This window comes from Macadamia integrifolia, chromosome 6, assembly GCF_013358625.1.
Source record: "Macadamia integrifolia cultivar HAES 741 chromosome 6, SCU_Mint_v3, whole genome shotgun sequence".
NCBI classification, from domain to species: domain Eukaryota; kingdom Viridiplantae; phylum Streptophyta; class Magnoliopsida; order Proteales; family Proteaceae; genus Macadamia; species Macadamia integrifolia.
In genome coordinates this window covers 820,047-834,808 of record NC_056562.1, presented here as the reverse complement: position 1 = coordinate 834,808, position 14,762 = coordinate 820,047, and the positions used below count along the sequence as shown (strand labels likewise).

Here is a 14,762-nt window from a genome sequence, read left to right as displayed (position 1 = left end):
TTAAAAAAAAAAAAAAAAACACCTTAGGATAAGATAAATCCTTATCCAACTATCACTGACAACAGGACCCACTAGTAAAATAATAACTTCCAAGGACCCCTTTAAAATCACACCTTTAGGCTTTGTATCTCAGCCTATTACAATAATAAAACCCAAAAAATAATGTCCAACCCAAACCTATACTAAATCTTGGACCTATTTAAACTGAGCCTTAAACCGGGCCTGCATTATTCCCTCTTTGTTAGAATAGACTCTTCCTCAAGTCTTATAATGAGGACAAATCCACTACTCAATCAATATCCACAATCATTAGTTTTTATGGTACAATGATCCATTGCATGACGCATTGGATCATTGAGAGATAGCAACCCAATGCATGAGGCTCCCACTACTGCAGGGCCTCTAAGGCTGTATACAATTGCCCCTTCCAGACCCTGCTGTAGCGGGAGCCTCGTACACTAGGCTGCTCTCTATCAATGATCCAACACATCTCACCCTCATAATCAGCAACAACCAACTTCCTTACATCCAAGATTTGTGGAGGATGAAAGGAAATCAGTGATGTTTAACTCTTCAAATTGTGTTTCTTCTTGGAATCATCTCATTATAATCATCGAATTTTCTATCGTTGGATCTTCTTCCACTTCTGATTCATTTTCTGAAGCTTATATCATGCCCAACATTTTGTCACATAGACATTTAGTATTATTGGCAAGCTCTTAAAGCGCGATAAAATAATTTATCTCTCCAAGCGAAGAAAAGAAGAAACTCCATGAGCGAAGAAGAAAGTCCTGAGCGCGATCGGAGATCAAGTAGTCTATCTTCAAATTTCTTTGTAGTTCTTTCCATGCGAAGTTGGAAGTGTAGGAGGTTGAGATTCGAACAAATCATAATCATTGCCATAGGATTTTTCTAACACCAAACTGATGCAGATTGGTCAGTTCTGATGGATCTGCCCTGTCTTTGGATAATGGGCTTACTAATGGTATGGAATAGATCATGATGACAGCTAGGTATGGACCAGCTTTGATCTCAAATCCAATGGGCAGATCCTAAAGAACTAATTGATAAAGCGGAATGAAGGAAAGAGAAAATACCTACCAATGGTTAAGGAGGGAGAGATGGGGAAAAAAATTAGTACCTAATATCAGGAATCAATTAAAGAAAGAAAGTGTGAAAGGAGTGGTTTATGGGTGTAGAAGTAGAACATAGATCTTGGGAAACATATCTTTCTAGAAGATGTGATCAATGTTAAAAGAAGGGGGAGAAATCTGTTTTGTCATACAACAATTGAAGAGAGAGAGAGAGAAGAAGAAGAAGAGGAAGAAGAAGAAATGGGAAAGAATGCAAAGAAAGATCTCTTGATTGAGAGAGAGAAGAGCTTTCCTAACACAAATTGCAATCTATTATTCCAAATCTCCAAATTGTGGGGAGGGAATTGGTTATGTTATTTATTGCGACAGAACTAGATGTTTGTGGATTGACTCAACTACTAAGACTAGACAGCAAAAGACTAATATTTCCTAAACAAACTAAAATACTAACAACTTAGGATAAGATAAAATCCTTATCTAACTATCACCAACATGGGACTCATTAATTAAATAATAATTTTCATGCACCCCTTAAAACCCCACCTTTAGACTTTATTTTTCAACCCATTACAATATAAAATCCAACAACTAAAGCCCAAACCAAACCTTTACTAAAACTAGACCAAATTTAAACTGAGCCTTGAACCGGGCCTGCATTATTCCCTCTTTGTTAGAATAGACTCGACCTCAAGTGTTATAATAAGAACACATGTCCACCACTCAATCAATATCCACAAACATCGGCTTTGATGGGATGATGATTCAACGCATCTCACGATCAAAATCAGCAACAATCGGCTTCCTTACATCCAAGATGTGTGGAGGAAGAATGAAACAAATGGTGTCTATCTCTAATGAAACCAATGGTGTCTATCTCTTTGAATTGTGTCTCCTCATTTGGAATCATCTCTTGATGATCATTGAACCATTCTACCGTTGGATCTTCTTCCACTTCTGATTTCTTTTTTGAAGCTGCTATCATGCCCAACACTTTATCACACAGACGTTTAGTATTATCAGCAGGTTTTCGAAAGTTTGATCTGAGATCAATGACTCGACCCAAGTTGTTCAATAGCTGCTCTACGACCACTCTCCCCCAATGGTCTAGCTGATCTACGACCACCCTTGTTATTCTTGATTCTGCTGTTTCTTCTGCAGATTGATTAGATCCAAGGTTTAAAGTATCTCTGATACCGATACGATACCCTCCGATACATATCTTAAATTTAGCCGACCGATACAATACATGGAAATTTTAAATTCCTTTTGTATCGATATATATCCTACGATACATACCAATACACACTGATACACCACCGATAGGATACGATACACACCAATACATATCGATACTCTATGGAAAATATAAAATCGAGGTGAAATGTACGTTTCAGAATATATCGGTACGTACCGATACAGTGCTCTACGGTGATATAATGGCTAAGATGGGTCATTTTTCAGAAAAACACGATTTTTTGAGGGGTTTTTGTTCCAAAGTTGCTGCCAACCATATTTCTCTCTAACTAAAGTGGAAATCAAGGTTGGAAACAAGGATTTTACATTTATGGGACAACTACAAACCTTGAATTCTTAGTGTGATATCCTCAATTTAGTGTTCATGCATAATACATGTTATCAATAGTTTTTTTAACAAATTTTTTATCCAAAAGTGTTTAAAAAGTGTTTCCTATCCATTTATGTGCATATCTTGTGCGTATCTTAGCGTATCTCAGATACGATACAATACCCTCCCATACGTATCTTAATTTTGGCCGACCGATACGGCAACCGATACCGATACTTTAATCCTTGATCAGATCTGATGGATTTTCCTGGTCTGCAGATAATGGGCCTAATAATGGTATGGAAGGGATCACAATTTGACCGCTAGATATGGGCCAGATCTGATCTCAAATCTAGTTTTCAGATCTAAAAGAACAGTTACAGATCTGATAACCAATTTCCTTTAAGAAAAAAAAAAAAAAACCAGACAGAATAATCTAATTATTTGTTATTGATAAGCTGGAATGAAGGAAAGAGAAAAGGAGGCAGTGACCCTTCATCCACTGATGCAGTGTAAGGCCAGGCCAAACAGGCCCCTTAATGGTCCACATGGGTTTAATGACTGGCAGCCCAAACCAAGGCCTATTCTGGCTATCGATTGAAGTGAAGTTCAGGCCTATGCTTGTGCCCATGTCTTGGCCATAATTAAGCCCAGGTTCAACCCGAGTTTCTGCCTAAGTATCCCCTGACCAGCAATTTCTACAGTTTAGATTCTGTCAGATATTAGTGGGCTCGATAGGGTCCATTGCATGGGAGTTATTTCAGGAGATAGTTGCAGCCTTGTGGGAGATAATCTTAGAAGATTTCAGAGGTCCCAGTTGACTGTTGTTTTGTGGAGAGATTCCAGGTTGGTTATTTCTTTGCTTTGAAAAAAGAGAGGATTAGTAGAAGTTCCTGTGCGCCCCATTGGATATCAAGTAGAGGAAGGTTAGATTTTATTGCTAACATTATTTAGTTTCTAGTTTCAATAGGTTTCTGTTTACTTGTAACTACTAGTTAGTTATCAGCAAGTTTCTGATTTCAGTCTTTCTATTTCATGTAATAGCATAGCGAGATTTTAGTTTCTATTTTCTACCAAGAGACCTCCACGCATGGTAAGTTTATTTTGTAGTTGATCTATTTATTACAAGAAAGGGGGACTATCCCCATCAGATTTTTTATATTGAAAATTGGGTTTTGTCATCGAATGCTGCGATAGTTAGTTGCTGTGCCTGTGAGAGAGTTTGTGTGAGACCAGGGGTGAGAGGCCCTCCCCTATCCTATCCCTCCTTCCTTTCTTCGATCTCTTGTTTTCCATTTTATTGTTTCTGCAAATTTTATCATCAAATTGAAATCCAAAAGCTTGTTGCTGTTGCTGGAGATTGCTATTGGACCTTAGAAGGCTATCTTGAGCTGTTACATCAAGTTCTGATTTGGAGAGACAAGAATACAACCTGCTGTTAGAGTTTATGTAAGAAGGGTGTTTTGGGCAGTACCGCAGTAGTTTAGTTTCTTGTTGTTTTATGTTGTAATTTTACTTTTTTTACCTTTTACCTCCCTAAGGAGGTGTATGTAGTTCCTTCTTCATGTCAGTAAACCAAATAGGGGAGAGGAATCATTTCTCTCCACAATCGGTTGCACATATCCATCTTTTCTTCTTCTCTCCTCTCTTTTTTCGATCCTTGTACCATTTCCAATCTTCTTCTCTTCTCACCTCCTCCTTCTTCTCTCCTCTCTTGTTTAGATCCCTGTACCATTTCCATCTCCTGTGACATCCATTGTTTGGAGTTTTCTGCTGATAACTTCAGGCCCAAGAACTGAAGATCCATTCATCTGGTGCGGGTTATATTTTAGTATTGCATTACCCTTCTACAGGCCTTTCTTCGGCAGCACTATAAGCCTGATCCAAAAGTTGGTTGGCTTCTACCTGCGAGTTATTAATCACTGAGATTACTTTCTAATTTTGAAGTTCTGTTCTGTCTCCACATTAGCCTTCAATTCTGGCTATAATTTTGAGGAGCCATTCCATTCCTAGCAACCAACACTCGACAGGGATATCTCATCCATCAGAATGACCTAGTTGCTATTTCTGTTGTCTGGTTGATTTCTGGTTATTCAGCCTATTGCATACCTTGGGATAGACTAGAAGTTGTTGCTGTTTGATTCCATTGTGTCTGGAATCAACTTAAGATACTGTTAAGTATTGTTTGGGGGTTTGTAATAGCTAAAATACTTTGCGGTAAACCGACTGTTTAGGTGTTTTATATCATTTTCTACTGCTGGGAATTGGTGAATCATTGTACTGTCTCTAGTGTGAATGGTTCTACTGCAGTCTAGGTTCATAGTTGTGTCTTTGAATCCTAGTCCTACATTACCCATGATTAATGGAGAATCCTTGCCTAAGGGTTTGGGTGTCTTGGATGGGTATCCGGAAAAGTGGTTGAGGGCATTATCAATTTCATACAGTAGGGGGCAGAGAAATAATGACCCTTGGGTGGGTGAACCTATTCCATTGGTGGAGGAAAACTTTCTCCGAGAGAAAACACCTATGATGATTAAAGGAGGGAGAGAAGATGGGAGGAAAAATAGAACCTAATATCGGGAGTCTATTAAAGAAACAAGGGGTGAAAGGAGTGTCCGATGGGTATAGACGAGAGAAGATATTTAAAAAAAAAAAAAATCCTTTCTAGAGATGAGATAGGTGTGAAAAGAGGGAGAAATCTGTTTTGTTATACAAAGATTAGAAAGCTGGTATGATACAAAAAAGAGAGAAATATAAGCCGTGGGAAGAAGAGATGAGAGAGAGGGAATAGAAAAAGATCTATTACAAGATTGAGAGCAAAAAGGGAGAAAAGAGAGGAGCTGCAAGTTTGCAAATAAAAATTTCAATCCATTATTCCAAAATTGTGAGGAAGGGGTTAGTTTTATTACTCATTTATAGAAACAAAATTAAAATATCCTAGATTTGACTCAACTACTATTCAAATTAAACAGCTAAGAACTTTAAATTTCCTAAACTAACTCAAAGACTAACAACTTCAGATAAGATGAATCCTTGTCCAACAATCACCAATATGAGCTCCCCTAGGAACAATCCCATTGTTTCTTCCTGTTGGTGTACAATGTCTTGTATTCTGTCGCAGTTTGAGGGCACTTTTGTACTTTCCGGTATTAGGGTTTTTCGCTATATATTTGTAGCGAGGTTTTCTTTCTCTGTAATACAAGCAATACTGAGAGGTGTGAGGATTAACGTTGTAAACCCTATTCTCCATTGATAGCAAAGCAGAATCTCATCTCACCAAGGGCGTAGGCAATCTTGCTGAACCTTGTAAACCTGTGTGCATTGTTTGTTCTTGTTTTTCCATTATTTTTTGCATCATTTTTAGGGTTGCGTTTCTACACTTCCTGGGGTTTACCTTCGTTCTATTTTGATTTCTCCCAGCCCCGGCCCTCCTGGCTTGTAGCATCTTTTTTTCCCCAAAGAAAGAAAAATCAGACTACATAGCATTCAGAGTTTTGTACTGATCAGTCATGTTCTTAAACTGAGATTTCCTAGTCATTGCCTCATAGGCAATGAACTTAACCAGAAGGACTAGTTTGTTGTTACTCTTTACACAAAAATAGGTTTACACAAAAAATGCTCCATTTGTAAATGGAGAAAGATAGTAATCCATGGCCAAAAGTTAGTTTTGTTGTCTGTCAGAAAAAGTCCAATGTTGTAGCATCTTTTGATGGTTTTGTTTTCTTTCCCCTTGGGGCTGTATATTCCCACCCCCCCCAATTCTTTCTCTTCCTTGGTAATGAATTTCTTATTCACCCCAAAAAAAAATTAATAATAATAATAATGTTCATGCACCCCCCTTAAAGTTAAAACCCCGCCTTTGGGCTGTATATTTCAGCCCATTGCAACAACAAACCAAACTAAAGCCCAACCCAAACCTGTATTAAAACCTGGACAAATTTAAACCAAACCTTAAACTGAGCCGCAAAACTACTCCAATGCAGATTCTAAAACTGGCACCACAGCCAAACATCTTGAGTCTGGCAATTCACTGGTTTACCAGTTTGACCATTCTGTTTAACAGTCCACACACAGCAGGATTCACAGCTTTTAGCTTAGAAATTCAGAAGCATAATGAGGCACACACAGGAAGGTCAAACTTGTGTGGACTATGTGAGCATAATGTGTGTGTGTGTGTGTGTGCGCGTGTGTGTGTGTGTGCATAAAGTTGCATTATTAATTCAATCTTTATTCTACAGTTGCCCTTGATTTGGAACCTAAAACCTTCACATTGGTTGAGTAAAAGAAAGGCCTTTTTCCTTGTGTGGTCAGAAGTTTCCTTTACCTTTCCTCTCTGTGTTACCTATGAACGACTTAGGCCAAAAATTGGACTACAACAACAGATCCCAACTTGGGAATAATATGTATCTTTCTATGTGATAATTGGTGTCGTTAATCCAATAGAATGAATCTCTTAGTGAAAATTCAAATACACAGAGATGTGCCATGAATTTTATTGTCGAAACTAGTACCTATTTCATGTTCCGACACCTTCCACTATTAATGAAACATATGCATTATTCTTGTAGCAGTTGTCCCAGAGAAGTAGTCTTGGGTAGCCAGTTGAGGTGGTCTCGTATTGTAGCTATCCAGATTGACCATTTCATCCATTCATGTAGCATTGGTGTTGTGCAAGGAAGAATTGTAGATTTATGACAAATTCAAGCATGAATACCTACTCTTTTTATTATAGCAAATGGCTAAGAGAACTGCTGCTACTGGAACTGTCATTTCATAAGCACAGTCCTGAAGTATTACTATTCCGGATAGTTGCTAAGACTACCTTTTCTCCTCGCCCATTGACATGCCTGTATCCAACACTGGTTGGTTGTAGGCTAACTCCAGGACCCTTTTTGGTTTCCCTGATCCTCAATCCAGTAGTGCCTGGATGCATCCAGGCATGAGAGACGTTCCAAGTTTCTGATATTATTGACACTCTGGATATTATGACCTGTCCTCAACCTTCACTTTGAGCACATCACTGCATGCAAGGCCTTGATTTAGTCCCAGGACTGACGTCAGATTCTGACATAGGTACATGTATCAATGCTTTATGGTTATCTGATCCATCACAAATAGCTTGGAGGGAAACTAGACTCAGAAGGCTGTGAACTTTTTATATTTCATATTCTAATACTGCTTCCCCCCCCCCCTCCCTTCCTCCTTCCTTTTTTCCCTAATTGATTTTATTTCCCCGATTGTTGATAGCCTTTTGCTTCGGTTTGGCAATTACATCTTGGTTTTCTGTAGTTTATCATGCTCTATTGTAGTTTTAGATTAGATGTTGGTTGACACTCTTACATTCTTTTTATAGAAAGCATTTTATTTTAGTGCTCTGGCTTCTTCTTTTTTGACTAATACTGAGCACCTCCAGGTTCATCACATTGCAAGAACCTTCCGAGATAGATGGATTTCCCTTTACAGCAGAAGGTTTAGCAACTTTGACAGAGATGATAGCAAGTTGGAGCCCCATTACGGGCTGAATAGCAATTGGTTTGCATCATCATATAAAGGTTGGCATGACCAAGGCCTGAGGCCTTCAGAAGTAATCAATTGCATTAGTCCAGCAACAGTTGCACAAACTCCTGTTGAAACTAATACACAGGAGGGCAGTTCTGAACCTCCTGTTGGCAGCTGCCCAGTTAGTGGGACAAGGAAACGCAAGCGTAAGAGTCGCTGGGATCAGCCTGCAGAGGTGAAAGACAATCCACCACCTCAGCATAGTGAAGGGAAAATTGAGCCAAGTTCAGGACAGGAAATGGATCCAAGCCCACAGAAGCTTGATATCGGTGAGACAGTGCAGGACCAGGTAATCAATGTTAACAAAGGAAAAAGCGCATGCAATGTATGCGGTCAAAAACTTCCTCGGCAAGGTGAAGCTACTACTATGGTTGATGCAGTGCAGAACATCCAAGATGTGCCACCTGGGTTTTTACCTCGTCCTAATGGTCCACCAGTTCCATCCAATGTTGGTGCAGCTGATACTGTGTGTCTTTACCCACATATTGCTATCCCTTCAAGCTGTGGTTTTGAAGTGATTACAGGACATACCCAGAAGAAGTTCCTTCCTCACTTGCCTGTGTCATATGGTATACAACTCCCGCTTGTACAGCAGTTGGGAATGCTCCAGAGAGGAACTATTGACTGTTGGTCAATTGCACCAGGTGTTCCTTTCCATCCCTTCCCACCGTTACCTCCATTCCCGCGTGAGAAAAGCAATCCTCTATCCTCACCACCTTCTCATGTTCCTATGGTGATGGATGGACATGGAGGAGTCCAGCAGCCCAGCCACTGTGTGGCAGCGCATAGCATGGATCGAAACATTCTGTGTACATCAGGGGCTAGACCAGATGTGTCAGTTGCCCGAGAAAATAACCAGAATTATTTAGTGAATGATTCATCGTATGGCTTCGGGAGGAGGTGCGTCAATCAGAAGAATTGGAATGATCATGTAACCCCAGGGTTGCCCTGGAAAAGGAATGATTTGGGGTTCAATGGAAACAACTAAAGAAACGGAGTGTGCAGTATAGGATTAGGACATGTAGGAAATGAGATTCGGGGTCATAGTAATTCACAAGGTGTAAACAATGGAAGCGAGGATGTTCACTCTTCTTTCCATCAGCATACACAACATGTTCACAATGTATAAACAATGGAAGCGAGGATGTTTGCTCTTCTTTCCATCAACATACAAAACATGTTCACAAGGTGTAAACAATGGAAGCAAGGATGGTTGCTCTTCTTTCCATCAACATACCCATGTTCACAAGGTGTAAACAATGGAAGTGAGGATGTTTGCTCTTATTTCCATCAACATATACAACACCAATATCAACATTGATTTAAACAAAAGCTGTGAGAATCAACAGGCTTTCCTCTTTTCCCTTTCTTTGTATTTTTAATTCTTTATTAAACAGGCTCTATAGTCAATGCATATATCAAATTCAATTTCATTTCTTCAATTTCTAATACAAACAGCTGAGACCTGAGAGCAATAGTTAATACTCCAATTTGATGATGTTCTTTTTCCTTGGTTATATATCTTTCCGTTTTTCACCCCCTCAAAGTTGTAAAGTTTGTAAGACAAAATACAATATCCCAGATGTGTCTAGGTTAATGGAAATAAAACATTTGCCCAACTTTCTCAGCTACTTTTGATAATGTCGATCACTGTTCTCACTCTTTCACAGACAAGAAGTCAATGTGATGTGTCCTTGACATGCTAAGAGAATTCCATGATGTTTTATTGAGTACTACAGAAAACAATTTTTGGCCTTAGTAGTAGCAAAACTTACAATTATGTAAATGAATGTTGATATTTATGGAGGAATTGCAGAAAATTCTCAGATTTTCCCAGGAGTATGGGATATGAGGTGTTTGGAGGGAGAGGGGGAAGTAAAGACTTTCATGTCGGTTCTGTTTCTTCTCCACCCCCTCTCAAACTACCATTGATTTTGTAGGAATATCAAGAGAAAGAAGAGGGGAAGTTTCTGTGAGTCCAATAGTCCAAGCCATCTGCGGTTGTGACAGGTATGTGTACACTTTTTTGTGCTTATCTGAAAATTGATAAGATCGGCAACCTTAAAGTTCACAAACTCTATCGTTTTCAGAGAGAGAGAGAGAGAGTTGATTCTGAAACCCCTTCCTCTTGCTCTAATGGACACTGAAGCAAGTGAGGAGAGATTTCACAGCTCTCTCTCTCTCTCTCTCTCTCTCTCTCTCTCTCTCTCTCTTTCTGGTTTTTGTTCTCTTTGTTTTATTGTGATACAAATAGAGAAGGGGAAGAGGATGAAAAACTCTGGGGAGGGTTCTGAGAAGATGGAAGAGTAGATCTGTTTTTGAGAGCAAGTGTACTATTTATTAGATTTTGTATAAAAGATGTATTTGAGAATGGTCAAGGCAGGTATGAATCAACAACAGTGATCAAGTGCTTATGATGCATTCACATGAGAACCATAGTGACCTAAGAAACAAAGCTCAACCTAATCAGGAATAGAACCACAAATCCACAATCCTTAAACTAAGTGATATAAGATTCAACGCATTAGATAATGGTCAACATTTGAAAGAGCAGTAATAACAAAAATCAGATAGAACCCCAACATAGCAACATTTTATAGGAAAGTTAGGGCCCGTTTGATAACGTTTCTGCCGTTTCTATTTCAAGAAACGGTAGAAACATAAATTTCCGTTTCTAGAAACAGAAACGGAATTGAAGGTGTTTGATAAGTCATGTTTTTAGAAGTCAATAGTGACCAATGAAAGAATGGCCACAAGTCGTTTCCAGAAACGGCGAAACAAGTTCAACTTGTTTGAACTTGTTTCGCCTAGGTCGTTTCTTGAACCATAAATAAGTAAAAATTTCTATTTCTATTTCTGAAAATAAGTGAAACGAAACAGTTTTATCAAACACTTTTTACTCCGTTTCTGCTGTTTCTGGAAACAGAAACGGCAGAAACGCGTTTCTTGAAACGTTACCAAACGGGCCCTTAGTCTTGTATTCAGCACTTCAGATCCAGCTTGGGGACACAGTTGATTCAATGCAGCCCTAGTGATTAGCAGATCTTTTCATTTCCTTTCTTTTCAATTTCCATGAATAAGAATTTGTTAGGGGAGAAGACTTGGGGTTAAGCCAAGATAAGAAGACACTGCACGGTTGGATGTGGGACGTTTTATTGGATCCTCACTTGTCACTCCTCATAACTCTAGCTGGCATGTAAGCTTGGTTGGTTGTCCAAACTGTAGATTTGCCTTTTACTTGTGCCAGGTTTCAACCCAATGAATATGAATGCCTTCATTTTTATTTATTTATTTTTTTGACAGCACATCAAAGAACTTCCCTTCACTAGAAATTATCTTATGTGGCATCATAGTTGGATTTAAAATTTTGTTGGAAATAATGTTCACATCAGCATCTGCTTGTCTAAATTTTTTCCAGATCATATTTTTGTATCTTAATATAAAGCTTATTATCAATGAAAAAAATATCCTGAAATGATTGGCCGCTTGAGAGGATTTGGAGCTCCATCTTTGATGTTAAATTCAAGATTTCTAATGTATCCTTCTCTTGTAATCCCTCCCTAAGAAACTGTCACATTGTGCTTCTTTACCACAAATCCTCTTTTGAGGGTTGATTTTGTTGTATTTCTCTCTCTCTCTCTCTCTCTCTAAGAGTTGTAAGTCTTCTTTTTTTCTTTAGTAATGAATTATATTAAAAAGTATATTTATCACATATGGTAAAAATTATAAGTAGATTACGTGATAACAGAACTTGATTTTTTCTTTTCAAAAACAATCACACTTTCTTTTACTTTTCTTGCAACCAAACAAAACCTACAGGTTTTGGATTTTATTTGAGAAATAAAAACAGCTTAGTTACATTATCATGTATCTGCCACTAACTGGTGTAACTGAAAATGCATAAGGAGAGGTTTGATGAACCCAATGTCAGGAGGAATCTGCACATTTCAGTATTTGCAACGCAGAGAATGTTATTATCCATATGGAACTTACATGGTCAGAGCAGGAGAGAAAATAGTTAAGAGCTTGATGTGAGAAGAAAATAGTACTATTGTTGTGACGATTCTTTTCCCAATTTTTTATTACAACACCCTTGATTCATTTAGGGCAAAGATTTCCACGAAGTGATCATTTCTTGCATTTTACATGTTTGGACAAAAGCTGCAATTATATGGAATACATTCGTGTCAAGATTTATTCTTGCTAATGGCACAATTGCACAACCCGATGTACACCAATATACAAGAAGCTTGAACAATTACACTTTTACACAAAATTTGTAAAAAAAAAAAATGGCAAAATATCACTGACTGGCTATATATCCTTAACACCAACACGGGACCAATGAGAACTATGGTGGATGAAGCATTAATTTTGTCCCTTCTGGTGTCTAGGCGCAAGGGCCACACGACCAAACAACATTTTTTTTCTTTAAAAATTATTAAAAAGAAAAATCCCAATCTAGACCAGAGAGTAAAACGAGAACCCTGTTACATGAATTCCCAAACTTTGTCTTGGAAGGTTGGATCAGTTGGAGTAAGAAGTAGCCAACCAAGCAAGACTGTGAAGTAACCAACCCAGCAAGACTTGAGTAAGAAGTAGCCAACCCGGCAACCCAAATAAAAAAGAGCTGAGAAAACTTAATCCAATTGCCGCTGCAGTCCAATTTCAACCATCTCCTTCATCAAATCTCTTGCTTTTTCCTCATTACCCTGTTCCTTGTATCCCTCAATGAAAAATCCATAGATCTCTGAATTTGGTTGAAAACCTTTCCCCACCATCTCTAATTGCAGTTGCAATGCTTCTTCCATTTCACCTTCTTTACATAACTCTCTTATTAGAAGTTCATAGCTCTTTATACCTGGAAAAAAATCTTGCCTTTTCATGGCATTCCTCAGAAAATTCAAACCTTCATTGACCCGACCACCACAACACATCACTTGTACCACTTTATCGATCGTGGAAGCCTCTGGCCTGAAATCTTTCCTGCACATATCCTTATATAAAAGGACTGAAGAATTGATATCCCCAATTTCACAGTATCCTTTAATCAGATGCTCATAAGTTAGACAAGTTGCTTCAATTTCATTCAATCCCATATCTCGGAAAATTTGTTCTGCCCTTTCCGTTTGCCCAATTTTGCAGAAACCACCAATAAGTGTGTTATAAGCAGTAACATCAGGATCAATTTGTTTTGTCCGCATTTCTTCCCATAATTTGAGAGCTAGAGCTTCTGTCATCTTGCCTTCATCACAAAATGCCGCCATTAAAGCACTATAAGAAAATACATTTGGAGAACAATTGAACTCAACCATTTCAACCCATAACTCTTGTACCTTCTCTGTCATCCCACCTTGATAGAAGGAAAGCATCAATGTATTGAAAGTCTGCACATTTGGACGAACAGTAACCTTTAATTTACCCCTAATTTCATCATCAAACCCAAAGATCTCCCTGTAAAATGCATAGCCAGCATCACACCCTTTTAATTGGGAAACCGACCGGATCAACAAATTACAGGTGCTGATTGTAGGATAAATCCCACGGGAACGTAACAGCCAAACAATCGCAGTTGCTCGATCAATTTTCCTCGCCTGCAAGCATGCCCTGATCAGCAAATCAAAAACGAAAGGAGCCGAATCACAAGACCTGTATGTCTTCACAAGGGTTTCAAAGATCTTAGGAGGCTTTGACGAAATTTCTGGGTCATCAAAGTTGTCGACTTCAGATACTCGAATGGCAGTCTGGATTAAGGATTGTGCTTGGGTTTTGAGGCGAGCTCTAGCAAGTATATGAATGATGGTGGAGTAAGAGAGTAAGTCATGAGTACAAATCGACCTCTCTGACCAGAGAAAGAACCGGAGGGCAAGACGGGGATTGTTTCTGATATGGAGGATAATTTGAGAAACCTCTCTAGGGGAGAAACCATCAGGATAGAGGGATTTAATGAAGTTCCATCGGCTCTTTGAGCGCTGCTCTTTAAGGATCGAAACAACAGATGAGATTAAGGTTTCATTCGGAGGGTTTTGATCTGATGGGGATGATGGCAAGGAATGGAAAGATAATGAGAAATTGACGGCGAAATGTCTGCAAGAGGAAACTGATAGACTGCGATGTCTTTTCAATATCTCCATTTGGAAAAAGCTCTACTGGAAAACAGCAGCCAGCTGTGGAAAAATACTTAGAAAGGCTTATCTGCTCTCAACATCCCCATTCACCAAAACTCTGTGCAAAGAGAAACCAGCTGAAAAAGAGGGAAAAGAGAAAAATTATTCAAAAAATATATATATATATATATATATATATATCTTTATTGGTCCATTTCATCTTTAGAGGCCATGCCCAATTGCCAATCTCAATCAACAATTCTCATTCTTCCAATCTTAACCTAAAAAGAAAACCCAGGAAAAACATAAAAAGAGATCACCACATCAAGACCTATGATGTTAAAACACACGCGCACGCATGCATTTACGCAGGCACGCACGTGAGTGTTTCTGTCCTTTTCATACTCTTGGCTAGTGAATTTCATCATTATCCACCAC

The 14,762-nt window shown here is 38.6% G+C and overlaps 2 protein-coding genes across 3 annotated transcripts in view; one reads left to right on the top strand and one right to left on the bottom strand.

Annotated features, from left to right (window-relative positions):
- The window catches only part of LOC122082749 (histone-lysine N-methyltransferase ASHH2-like), an 18,559-nt gene extending 8,188 nt beyond the window's left edge, over positions 1 to 10,371 (top strand). Inside the window, exons 2-3 of one of the 2 annotated variants that reach the window (XR_006141392.1) lie at positions 8,072 to 9,552; positions 10,158 to 10,371. Coding sequence is in view for 1 of the 2 variants with exons in the window: in XM_042650513.1 (XP_042506447.1) it covers positions 8,072 to 9,205 (1,134 nt within the window). In the remaining variant the exon portion in view is untranslated. Of the gene's footprint in view, positions 1 to 8,071; positions 9,716 to 10,157 lie in introns of those variants that run through there. The other variant, XM_042650513.1, reaches the window with a different exon arrangement.
- Positions 10,372 to 12,366: 1,995 nt separating this feature from the next.
- On the bottom strand, positions 12,367 to 14,481 carry LOC122081265 (pentatricopeptide repeat-containing protein At2g15980). The gene has a single exon (XM_042648301.1). The coding sequence runs from the start codon at positions 14,349 to 14,351 to the stop codon at positions 12,858 to 12,860; it is 1,494 nt and encodes a 497-aa protein (XP_042504235.1). The 5' UTR covers positions 14,352 to 14,481; the 3' UTR covers positions 12,367 to 12,857.
- Positions 14,482 to 14,762: the final 281 nt, after the last annotated feature.